At 34.5% G+C, this 13,113-nt stretch overlaps 2 protein-coding genes across 2 annotated transcripts; both read right to left on the bottom strand.

The window, feature by feature from the left end:
* Window positions 1–1,404: 1,404 nt before the first annotated feature.
* LOC113709447 (uncharacterized) lies at window positions 1,405–4,409 on the bottom strand. Its single transcript, XM_027232208.2, has 3 exons — window positions 4,080–4,409; window positions 2,458–3,055; window positions 1,405–2,127 (listed from the first exon to the last, which is right to left on the bottom strand). The coding sequence occupies exons 2-3, from the start codon at window positions 2,914–2,916 to the stop codon at window positions 1,696–1,698; spliced, it is 891 nt and encodes a 296-aa protein (XP_027088009.1). The 5' UTR covers window positions 2,917–3,055; window positions 4,080–4,409; the 3' UTR covers window positions 1,405–1,695.
* Window positions 4,410–7,665: 3,256 nt separating this feature from the next.
* Window positions 7,666–11,240, bottom strand: LOC113710319 (probable receptor-like protein kinase At1g30570). Its single transcript, XM_027233262.2, has 2 exons — window positions 10,808–11,240; window positions 7,666–10,616 (listed from the first exon to the last, which is right to left on the bottom strand). The coding sequence occupies exon 2, from the start codon at window positions 10,528–10,530 to the stop codon at window positions 7,939–7,941; it is 2,592 nt and encodes an 863-aa protein (XP_027089063.1). The 5' UTR covers window positions 10,531–10,616; window positions 10,808–11,240; the 3' UTR covers window positions 7,666–7,938.
* Between the last annotated feature and the right edge of the window lie 1,873 nt (window positions 11,241–13,113).

The following is a 13,113-nucleotide window of genomic DNA, read 5'->3' as shown; positions in this document are numbered from 1 at the left end:
AGAGGAGCCTCAAGTCAGCTGCCACCGTATTTGTAAAGAAAAAACACTATAATTGAATACCAACCAAAAAAAAACACTATAAAAAAAAAAAAAAAAAAAGAATACCAACCATCAAATGGAGTAGATCATATAGAACATAATACAAACTTCATGATGTCATTTTTTTTCAAATTTTGTTTAATCTAAGCTATTCTTTTTCACTTGTAGGGTCACTATTAAGCATGACCATCAAGAATTACCTTAATATCTGCAATCAAATAATAAAAATTTCCAAAATTTAAGAGTAGAAAATCTTAGAGGCTGACCTTGAGATTTTCACAATCACCAAAATTTTGAGAAAAATTTGAAAGTAAATTTCCTTTTCAAGTCTCCTAAATCCTTATATATGCCTAAAGTATTTCTCTTATTCCACAAAACTACTAAAGTCTGAATCATTGCTTCTACTCACACACATCAATTATCAATCATAGAAAGGCACCTATATTTGGCTCCGCTTTTGTAATGGCATATTAAATTTTTTTAAAAAAAACTTATAAATTGTCATTATTTTTGTTAAACCAGTTAATAACAATTTTAACTAATCATGTGAAATAATTGCGAAATATCTCTTAAGTTGTGTGGGTAATTAAGTCATTTCACCATGATTGATGTAACAATTGAATCCCAATAATCTGATAGGGGAGGATAGTGAGACTATCAGACTATCAGAAACCTCATGGGAGGTTTCTAAAATTGTCCTTTATATATTAAAAGTTTCATCTTTCTCCTTAAAGCACTTTTTCACTGGTATTTTGTCTGACTTGGACTAATTTTGTTACTAAAAGCTTAACCTCGGAGGAGATTTGTGTAATTTTACAAATCTCAGGGAAGGCTAGTGAAATTGTTAGAAACCTCAAAGGAGGTTTCTGAAATTATCCCTTTTGCTTAATCAAGTTTTGCAACCGTTGTACCAAACATCCCAAAATATCTAGAAGATGGATTAAATTGTAAATCGTGTAAATCAAGTAGATCATGTTGTTAGAAACAAACAATAAGAAAAATATATCCCCTATTATCATCAAGCAAGATGTAGGCGTTTGGGGCTTTTCAAGTGCGAGTTCGCCACAATGTGCAATTTACAATTGTAGGTTCCATCATTGACAGCCTCCCTTCATCCCGGTGGAGACTTAACCCAATTTCCAATACTTGGCGCCATGAATGGCTCCATTTCTGTTAATCCCTTGACACACAAAAAGCTAGATAAACCTTTGCATGTCCTCTATATTGATAACAGCTTCTAAGAGGCACTGAGATTTACCAACAGCTCTTGCCAACTGGAGGAAACAGTCCAAGATATTCCATAACTAGCCAAAGTTGAAACACAAAACTGAAAAACTAAACTGAAATAAGGTCACCTTCAAAAAATAGAGAAGTTAGTCGTCCATTATACAGTAACAAATACATCTATTGACATGAATGCATCACCTTCACCATGGACATGGCAATGTTCATGCATGAGTTTCCGATGGGATTGCATATTAGTTCCACAAGCTATACAAGGCGGAAAGTCACTCATTGCAGCCTCAAAACCAGTAAAAAATTTGAGAGGGGCTGAAAAGCATCTAACAATATGAACACAAGCTATACTATGGTCAAGAGAAGATGACATTCCAGGAACTCTAGTGGCTTAGAAGTTCTTACAATGTGATGTCCTGGTCAGTCAAGAAACATTGCTACCTTGTCCTTGAGACTGGTCTTCTTCTTCATAACAACGGGTGGTTCTTCTTCACCAAGCACAACACTATATGCCTGTTTTTTAACTTCACGGGTGAAGTTTATCTCCTCTGCAAGTGGTACACCATCCTTCTCTTGTTCTTGGGTTTTCTTGAGCAAAGGACCCAAAAACAGATCCAACATGTCTTGTGTAGGATTTCCTGACATAGTCGGCTTACAGGTCGGACCTTCACCTGTCAGATTCTCCACTGCAATACTAGAAGAACTAGTTCCTCGATCTTGAAATGATCTGGTGTTTCCTTGAGGGACTCTAATGGAGCTTCCACACTGGATGTGTTGAGAATGAGCATCCTCGTCCCTATGTTCATGTTTTAATGACACAACTGGTTGAGCAACCTCATCATCTTGCACAAACTGCAAAGATTAAAAAAAAAAAAAACAACAACATAAGTCCCCATCTTTCAGTTTGCTTTAAGGCAGCCTACTAACTGAAAGAACAAAAAAATCATTCTACTTTTTCCAATATTAAGCACCTCATATTACAAAAGAATCGTAAGCATTCATAGCACATTCTTAAGTAAAGCAAGAAGGCAGATTTCTGACGTTGGACCAAGGTTGTCTGCCATATACATTAGAAGCCAGCATCTTAACCAAGGTTAGAAGAACTGAATGCATGATCTTTCTAAAAACCAGACCTGTCTCAAAATTATCAACTAATAGTGAGGAAAAATGAGACTGAATAACCTCTTTTGCAATGCTCATTAGGTCTTCCATTGTCAGATCTTCATCTTCTCTGTTCTCCACACAACCTTCCAAATCATCAGTATTACTGTCAACCTCAAGACTTTTCTTAGCTCTCCCTTTACGCTTTTTCTGGTTGATTGCAACTTCACTGTCCATGTCAACATCGTGACTGATCGTCTCTCTTCTAGTCTGCTTTCTTACTCGACATCTTCTAAGCACACCTGTGGACTTTTCTTCCAACTCTAAACCATCATTATCATTCCCTATCTCACATGACTTCCACTTCGGCCTTCTACGACACTTCGTCACTCTTTCCTCGTCTGCCCTGCTTCCTTTGTCATCATCATCATCCCTACTGTTCGAACTTGCAGTTTCAGATTTATTTAATGCGTGATCACCCAGCATCCATAGCGGCAGACGCCTTTTCATACCATCACCAGAAACAACTTTATCATCCATTTTTGTTCAGACCCTCTTCGCTAAAAACTACTGGCATCCATACCCAACTGTCATCATGAACTCTATTCAAACACTCTTTGCCAAAACCTACTTGCAGCCATACTCACTCATCATCACAAACTCACATGCACTTGACTATCTACACAAAACAAGACGACTAATTGTGATATTTGATAAACCAATTTTAGACTGAATAAAAAAAGTCAAAAGCTAAGGCATACTTTGATAAAACTGAATTGCAGTTGGATGGAAGCTGAAGTACAAAATCAGAGGCCTCATCAACGAAAATGGTATCACATTTTTTTCACCTTTTGCATTGCTTCCTTACTCTTACAGCTTTTATGCACATACATACATACATATATATATATATATATATATATATATATATGTTCACACTAAAAAGGTAGCACAAATTCTTGAAAAGTTTTATTTGCACATATATATATATATATATACCATGGCGGACACCCGCGGCCACTTCTCCTGTCAAAAAATTCACCAAAATACACCTCCCCACTCGATTTTTTGCATGGAATCAGTTTTCAGCCTTAGTTTTTACAAAAAACGAATGAAAAGAGGTCAAAAGAGCAAATTACAGCCGAGTTTTATGCTTTTTAAAATCGCTCAAATCTTCACCAAAAATCATAAAATTTATACCAAAACACTACCTGTGATTTCTACAATACAACTATGACCTTTAATCAACAAAAAAACAACAACAATATGATAAATTAAAGCAAAACAGCCCTAAATGAAAAAAAAAATATTTCATTGCTTTTTAGGCTCAAAAATTTCAAAATTTTGAATAACCAAACATTTTCCAGACCTTGTACTAGCTATAACCATCTATTTTAGCAAAATATATACACCAAATTTACTCTTTTAATTCGGTTTTCACTTAGACATTTTTCCAAACACTTAACATGCATGATTTTGGCCTACACCATCCATGGAACTTAGGCAGACTTAGACCCCACATTTTCACCAACACATCACTATAACAATGAGAAGAAACTCATGTGAAACCTTCCATTTACAACCACAAGCAAAAAAGAAGGAAAAAAGAAAGAAAAGAAAGAAAGAAAGAAAAAAAATGAAGAGCATAGATTAAAAAATTTTTAAAAAAATGTTCCGCCATGACAATGAGACAAAGACATCACCTTGTTTTTGTAGTAGAAAAAGGCAAACCAATAGATGGTAGTGATGATGGTTCGGACTGCCGGTGATATTCTCCACTTCCTTCACCTTCTCTTTACTTTTCTCTTTGTGTGAATTGTGAGATTGAGAGAGAGCCGAGAGTATGAGGGAGTTTTTGAGTGATGTATGAATTTTGAGGGGAAAAGAAGAGAGGGACCGAGTGAGAAGAGTTGTGTTGGTGACTTTTGTTGGAGTGGCAGCAACTAGCAAGTGTAGCGTGTCTTGAGAGAAAAAGAGAGAGACCGAGAGGGAGAAAAAAATAATTGGTGGAGTGGTTACGTGATCCGATTTGTAATGATGGATTTTGTATCAAAACAGAAAAAGAAAGAGGAATGGAAGATTGCAGGGTTTCTGGAGTTGGTGGGAGGTCTTTATCTCTTAGTAAAAGCCGTCCTACAGGTTTTCCTGTGGGATTTCTATCCCACATTGTTTCTTGGGGGTTGGGGGGTTGGGTAGATAAGTCCCCAGGGACCTCAAAAATTGCCGGCTTTTGAGGTCAACCCTTGGGATTAGGTTTATTTGTGAAATTCTTTACATTCATAAGAAACGAAAAAAGGAAGATTGAGTGGTAAATTGGGCTAATAGTGTATTTAATGAAAGAGAAATGATTAGGGTGTATGAGTATAACAAAAGTTTGTTAAAAATTTTCTTCTTTTTCTTTTTTTTTAGACAAAAAAAATCTTCCAAAACAAGAAAAATAGACATTCAAATCCATACAAATAAATGACCCCATAAATAGACAAAAATTCAAGAAAATATCAAAAATTGACAAAAATTTGGTATCTACAAGAAATCTAAAGAAAAAAATCAAGAAAATAGACAACAATAAATGACCCCCTTAATTGACAAAAATTTAAGAAAATATCAAAAATTGACAAAAATTTGGTGTCTACATGAATTTTGCCTTTCTTTTCCCTCCTTTATCCTTTACATCCACGAAATTACTTTAAAACTATGACAATTTTAAAAGTTTTAAAGAAAATTTCCTCATGAACAACTTTCTTTTACCCTGTGTTTTTTCTTCTACTAAAGCTCTTCTTCTCACGTTATGTACAACTAATTTACAGTCATTGTCAGGTTTTATCAATCATAAAATAGTGTCATTTGATACATCAATTGACATTATTTTGTAATTGCAAGTCATCGTTCATCATTAAAGAAATTTTCAACAGTTATTTCCGTTAATTAGTGCTCTAATTACTCAATCATTAGATATTAGTTTCGAATATGACATAATGTCTTAGGATATATGAGTTATTTCCCTCATGTGATGTAAATAACTAGGCCCATAATTTTGTCAGGGGAGGCAAGTGTAATTTTATAAATCTCAGAGAAGGCTAGTAAAATTGTTAGAAACCTCATGGGAGGTTTCTAAAATTACCCCTATTATTGTGTTTTTAAAATGGCGTTACGAGCCAAACATGTTTTATGTTTATTTTAAAAAAAAAGAATACAAATATTTTGTTTCATTCATATAAACAAAAATACATTTTCGCATTTTCTATTATGGCCTCTTTTTCTTTTCTTCTTGGTATTTGGCATTATCCATTTTGATTCTCTGAATCCGTCAAGTTTATTTTGCTCTAGAAGAAAATAGAAAAAAGAGTAAACTTACTTTTCAATTAAGACGTTAAACTTGTCTTAATTACAGGGTTAAGGTATTGACATTCCCAAAAATTTGTGTAAATTAGACGAATTTCTTACTAGTTTTTCAAATGGGTTAGTTGACAATTCAGTTTCTTTAACTGGTGACACTCAATTTACTTCTTGTTCTTTTGAAAAAACAATTAAAGGATAGAGCGTTGTTAGCAATTATTGAAATGTGAATATCATCATGCTAATTTAATAGTGGTGGATAATATGATTCACTACTATGTTGACTTTATTGTACAGGAGATTTTCTAAATTTAGATGTAAGGAAAATAACTTGGCAAAAGTTCGTTGGTGGAGTGAAAATTTCACTGTGAAATGCAGCTTTAGCTGCTCTAGGAGAGTACCTAAATGATGGTAACCCTCTTAAAAGTCGGCATTATAAGAAGCGTCTTTGGGACGGATGTCTATTGAATACTTGTTAAAATATACTTCAAATGTCATATTTCTGGAGATGAACAATTAATTAGGAAAAGTAAATAAATATAAGAAAGGATAGGTGAGATTAAATAGATAAGTATATAAATATAAGGGTGATAATAATTATTTGTGTGTGTATGTACATTACAGGTTATGTAAATTTTGGATACGTTAACTAGTGTCCAATCGACATCTGTTAGAAAAATCCTTGTAAAATTTGTCCCTATCATCATACCACAATAAGCAATTTTTTTTTTTACTAATTTTCTAAAGGATTAATCTTCTATATACTGACAGTGTATACACTTTCACCATTGGATGCATGACACATAATCCAAAATTGAATTTGAAACCTAAATTTTGCATATGTGTCTTAATGTATATACTGTCAGTTTATATAAGATTTACTCTTTTCTAAAACTCTCCCGTGCCTTTGCATATCCTTTCCATCTCCAACTGTCGGCAACAACAGAATAAGATCATTGAATCTGACACTCAAGAGAAGAACTTGTAAGGCACAATAAGTAACGATACTAAAAATATACAATTGCCATGAAGGACATATCTTTTCATGGGAAAAAAAAAAAAGAATTTAGTGTTTTCACCTCTTGATGATAGCATTATGCAACAATAACGAGGATGAGCTAACTAAAATTCGTTACTGCTAAATGAATTAAGAAGAATTTATACTCAAAAACTCCTTTGGACATTTTATTAATGCATACATGAGTAAGGCATAATTATTAAAGGTTGAGACTTCAAGAATTACACGTTTTGAATTCAAATTTTTAATCTCATTGCTCACTTCTTAAATCTCATCTCTTTCGTACTTTAATTAAATAAAGACATGATTATTAAGCTAAAATTTCTAGATTTCCACAAACACATGATTCAAGTTCCAATTTGTTGAGTTTTCATTACAAGAATTCAAGAATATTACAGACGTTTGTGTTTCTAAAGGTTATAAATATAGATGCAATCGCATTGTGATTATAAGGGTTATAAACAAAGGATGAAATCACATTCAAATTCTCACTACCTACTGGATGAGATTTTAGACAAAATATGCTGAATTCTAATCCCATCTTTCCCATTTACATTCTTTCTCGTTCATATCTCTTTCTAACATTCACAAGAAGATAGTTTGTAACATAGAATGTAAAATTCTTTAATGCCAGAATCCATGTGATTTTCTGGCTCTTAAGCAGCTGCCTTGAATTTATATGGTCCACATGAGGACTAAGGAAGAATTGATGTTGGCTTCTGAGGTTCATTTCATCATACCTACAAAGAAAATGGCAGGAAGAGTCCATATTGAAAAATCTCCTCCATTATGGTGGATGAAAGCTTCTTTGAGAATTACCCTTTATATTCCTTATGCCTTGTGAAATTTCCTCTTTTTGTCCAAGTGTGTGGTTCACCATAATGGTTTCATATGGTAAAGATCAAAGCTGATGTAAAACTAGATGAATGTAGAAGTCAAGAAAAGTGAAACTGCATATCATCATATTAATTGAGCACTTCATTTCCAAATGGAAATCACACACAAGAATAAAAGAATGAAAAGAGCCTTGGAGACTCGATATTTAACTAGAATAAGCTTGAAAACTAAACTTTCCCGCTCTATTTTAGACTCTCTTCTGGAAATGCAGATACAGAACAAGGATTACCGATGCCGAAAGAAATTAAAAGAATTGAGGCCTATAAGAGCGTAAAGTAAGTACTACATGACAGTCATGCCTTTTTAGATCATCACCTCCCTTGCAGACTTGAAATCTGCGGAAACTCTTCAGATCCTCCAACAACTAACTGATCAGGTTGATCAGCTGTCACTGCTGCAGATTCACCGTTTTTACATGGTTTATCCAAACCACCTTCCTTATCCAGTTCTGTAGTATCATTATCATCAGGAAGCTCCAGAGGTTGACTACCAGTGAAGGACATTTCTGCTGCAATTGTACTCAGCCAAGCTTCCTGAATTTGTAAGACATACTCCAGGTGCCATAAAACTTCCCCCATGGTTGGCCTGCTTTTCCCTTCTTCTGCAAGACACTTTTCAGCGATCTCTCCAAATCGAGTTAAAGATTCTGGAGAATATTTCTCATTGAGTCGTGGGTCAATAATGGTTTCAAGTGATTTCTGGCGTTGCCATTTCATTGCCCATTCTGCAAGATTGATCTGATCTTTTGGCAACGTTGGGTTGATAACAGCTCGTGCACATATGACTTCAAACAATACCACCCCAAATGAGTAGACATCAGATTTCTCAGTCAACTGCTGCCTTCTGAAGTATTCAGGGTCTAGATATCCAAAGCTCCCTTTGACTGCAGTGCTCACATGTGTGTGCTCCAATGATGGACCAGTTTTGGACAGCCCAAAATCAGCCATCTTTGCTACAAAGTTCTCATCCAACAATATATTTGTAGTCTTGACATCCCTGTGGATAATTCCCCGTTCTGATCCTGTATGAAGGTAATGCAGGCCCCTGGCAGCACCAATGCACACTTCTATTCGTTGCTTCCATGTCAATGATGGAAGGTCAGTCCCAAAGACATGGCTCCTAAGTGTACCATTAGCCATAAACTCATATACCAAGATCATTTCATTTTGTTCTTCACAGAATCCTATCATTGCAACCAGATGCCTGTGCCTCAGTTTGGATAGCATCTCAATCTCTGTTTCAAATTCTGTGAGACCTTGTTGAGACTGTGGATTAGCTCGCTTAATCGCAGCCAGTGTGCAATCTTCAAGTTCTCCTTTGAACACCTTGCCAAATCCTCCAACACCAATCACTAAACTTTCGTCAAAATTGTTTGTGGCTGCTCTAATCTCTGCAAGGGTGAAACGCCTTCCGGATCTACTGGCTGCAAATCCACTGGGATTTTGACCTCGTAGTGATCCCTTTGCATTAGTAGTGCTGTCAAGAAGGAATATAGGTCGCCATCCGGGAGAGGTCTTTTTCGTATCACCCTGTTGAGTGCTTGGCTTTCTACATAACCAGAAAATAAGCACTACGATAGCTGCAAGAATGACAATAGAAGCAATGCCAGCACCAATTGCCACCCACAGTATCAAAGATCTTGAAGACTTCTTCTCTTCTGACTTCTGATAGCTCTGTACAAAAGCTAGATTACCATCCCGACTCAACTTGAAAACTTCTAAACCATTCAAGAGAGCATCAGTTCCAGCAGCAGCAGCGCTTGCATCAGGACCAAGCTGTATCCACAGGTTGTTCGATTGGGAAGGCATCACATCAAAGTAATCCTCATGGTATGCCTTGTTCATTCCACCAGCTCGGGTGAAGATGTCAAAATTGTCGGCTGCAGTTTTATTGTTTATATAGATTCTGAAATTTCTTTGATTTGATATATTATATACCAGCTCACAGAAATGTAATCGGACAAGGTAATCAAAATCAGGATCCACTTCCAATTTCCATGACATATTAAACCTTTTCTCCAAGACATCATTATTGGACATAGTTCTAGCCGATTCATATACGGGAATGGGAGCAAAATAGGTGTCATTAGGTAAAGCATAGACTATGTAGGATTTGTTTCTGATTTCTGACCCTGCATCTACATTGATCATGTAGCCAGAATCCAGCTCCCATAATCTCCAGAGCTCCGAATCCTGATCAGGATTGATTGTTGATCCCCCTACATTCAACCTATACATAGTTTCAATCCCCCTTTTGCTCAAATTAAGAGAACTATTAGCACCATTTCCACCCACTTTCTTTACAGAGTCAAGAAAGAGCTTATCTGCAACTGGAATAACTTCTATTGCATTCACAAAACCAAAAGAACCTTTGCTTGGAATAAAGTCAATTGCAATACCATTGCTTTCCACATTGAAGAAATACTCCTTCACCAAGGAAGTAAAACTAGAATTGCCTTTAGAAGCCTGCAAATTGCTATTCTTGTCTCCAATCTCACCAGGGACATTGAACTCAGAAACCAACTTTAAACCATTGGCCTCCACAGAAAAGTAAGATTGATTTGCATTGAAATTTTCAAATGCAAATGGATAGAAATGGAGCCGAAGAAAATAGCTGCCCTGTGCTCCTTGCAACGTGTAATTTAATCTGTCGGTAAAAATTCTAGCAGTTTTGTATAGTGATGCATAAACTGTATCTCCACTGACCATGGCAGTGGATGCTTCAATACCAGGTGCACTCATGGTGATATTGTTCCCTGGAGATGAGTCACCAATCCATTTTCTGCCATTCACATTAATACTGGAATTCGATCCACAATTAACTAAAAATGCATTCATCTGAGCATCTCCTATTCTAACAAGTACACATATCATCCCTATAACAAATAGGCCAAAGAATCCCATGCCTTGGACCCTGATGCTTCACCAATATTTCTTCCTTCGCCTTCCTAATTTACCTGTTCTTCTCTTTCTGTGTTCACCCTTTATCCCTTCAAAAAGGATGCAGAAAAAACCACTAACAGCTAGTCAAGAAAAGGAGCAAGAACAGATAAAAAGCTCAAATCTTGAATCACAGTAATGACTTGACATCCAAATACATCTCAGTAAAGATAACAAGTTTCTATCTTTCTCAACATCTTCAAGAACAGAAACAAAAATTAAGCAAAAGCATCTAAGTTACCTTCACTGAACCCTTCTGGGCATTTGCCAAATCTTGAGAAATGGGATGAAGAAACACAATCCCACAGGCAAGATGCTTCAAAAGATAAATATCTTCAACTGACAATAGCCAATCAATATGCAGATCTGGAAACAAAATTTTGTGCAGAAATTGCAAAAGGAAAAGAAAGTTCAAGAGAAAACAAGTATGGCACGAGTTTTCTTCAATAATTATGCTGAAACTGCAATGGAGATTAACTATAAGTAGCTACAGTGATTTCTGGCATAATGCATCCAAGTTTCTACTCCCCTTTGTAGAAAAAGAGAAACACGGCATTGGCTGGAGTGGTTTGAAACAGACTGGAAACATTCATGTCAATTGCAATGGTCTGTTTTGTGTGGAAAAAAGAGTCAAGAATCTTACATAAGCATATCTTTTAATCAAGTGGGTTATTACACTACTTAACTTTAATACTCATATATTTCTTGTAACTGCTGTAACATCAATTTTCTTTCCCAACAACCCAAAGTGCAAGAATTCTTTTTCTTTTCTTTCTTTTTCCAAAAAGCAAAAAATCTGCCATATAGTGGTATTTTTTATTTTTTGAAAACAAATTTGAGTGGACAAGTGGATTTCGACTTTGATTATTATCATAGTTAGGACAAGTGGATATTTATAAGTTACTCACCAACTAAGTGCTTATGGTGATATTAAAACTAATAGACGCAACCTATTTAAAAAAAAAATGTTCCTTTATACCAATTGAATTAACATGAATAAAATAAGTTTGGATTGACCATTTTTTTAAAAATAAAATTTTTAAATACAATACTACAGTAATACATAAATAAAAATAATTCAAAAAAATCTTATTCATACAATATATCAAATATCTCAAAAATTTTATAGTAAAAATTTTTTATATACACTGTTACAGTAAAATTTTTTAAAAATACTAAAAAAAAAAGCAATTTTTTTTCCAATTTTATGGGCATGAAGCTGACAAGTGACAGGTGTTACAAGAAATTATGGGCATCTATTATTGAAGGGCAGGAGAAATGTTAGGGGGGAATCACATGGATGTGTCTGGAAGATAATCAACAGTTGAAATAATTTTGATGCAATTTGCCGAATAAATTTCAAGGAGGACCTTGTGGGCTGTCTTGTTTTGTTGTCTGAGTCTTTTGACATTAACAAAGGCAAAATCTTGTCTTTTTACTTTCCGTACAAGAGTACTCCATCCATCGGTTGTCAACATTTATAGTAATTAATTACTAGTAGTGTTTAATAAATAATTGTACAGCTCCAATTACTAGCACTGATTAATGTTTCTCCTAAATTGTAGGCATCCGGGATTAATTGAGTATTATTTATTCATTTCCTATTGAGATTATGGTTTCAAGTTTTATTTCAATTTTTTTTTTCTATTGGATTGTGGTAGATTTGAAGCAATTTTGTTTACTTGATTATGTAGTACATAGCATTTTGTCGTGACTTGGGAGAAATTTTTCTTAATTTTTTTTTTACAAAAGGAGAATTATATAATAAAATTTGAAGGGCACTAATTAATAATTCAATTAAATTAGATTTAATTTATTATCTAATTAAATGCATGTAATAATTAATACCCACCTCTAATTCCTCTTGTCTAATGTGGCAATTTTCATTGAGTACCAAACTTACAACAACTTGGGAGAAGTTGTTGTACTGGGGTCTAGTTCTCATGATTATGCAAATTAATTCTCTTTTTGAACAACTATAGGAAACAATTTACTTATTCAAGTGATTTTTTTTTTTTTTCAAAGAAGTTGTCAAACTTAAGCTTGGTCAAATTTTTTGAATTTAAGAGCATCATATTGTACATTTTCTTCAAAATTTCAAAAATCTCCAAATTGTGATCATTTTCTCATCATTCGAAATTTGCATGTCTATATATTTTTAACAAAAAAAAGGTACATGTAAGCTGGCTTTTCTGGCATAGTGGATTGTGAGTTGGTCCTTCTACACAGAGCATTAACTGATTGGATATTGTCTTCTTTTTTTTTTTTTTTTTCTTTTGGGTAGAGGATTGGATATTGTCTTTGAAAGGGAAGATTACTATTTTTTTGGGGTATGTTTTACAGAAATGTATTTCTGAAAATTTTCAAATATGTTTTTGGTTCATTTTTTTCTCTTAAATATATTTATAAATAAACATGCTTTAGTAAAATTTTTTAATAGAGCCCTTTAAATTTAGCCATCCAAACGAAGCAAAGTTTCATTATGGGTCTTAAAAAAAATTTGCTCTCATCAACTATTTAAGCAAAGAAATAACACAGTTAAGCAAA

Source organism: Coffea arabica, chromosome 9e, assembly GCF_036785885.1.
Source record: "Coffea arabica cultivar ET-39 chromosome 9e, Coffea Arabica ET-39 HiFi, whole genome shotgun sequence".
NCBI lineage: Eukaryota > Viridiplantae > Streptophyta > Magnoliopsida > Gentianales > Rubiaceae > Coffea > Coffea arabica.
This window is presented reverse-complemented; position numbering and strand designations above follow the sequence as displayed.

Excerpts from the sequence above, each read along its gene's own strand:
- LOC113709447 (XM_027232208.2), bottom strand. The coding sequence starts at position 2,916 with ATGGATGATAAAGTTGTTTCTGGTGATGGTATGAAAAGGCGTCTGCCG. Across the intron at positions 2,128-2,457 it reads TAATGAGCATTGCAAAAGAG|TTTGTGCAAGATGATGAGGT; the intron begins GTTATTCAGTCT and ends TAATCTTTGCAG.
- LOC113710319 (XM_027233262.2), bottom strand. The coding sequence starts at position 10,530 with ATGGGATTCTTTGGCCTATTTGTTATAGGGATGATATGTGTACTTGTT.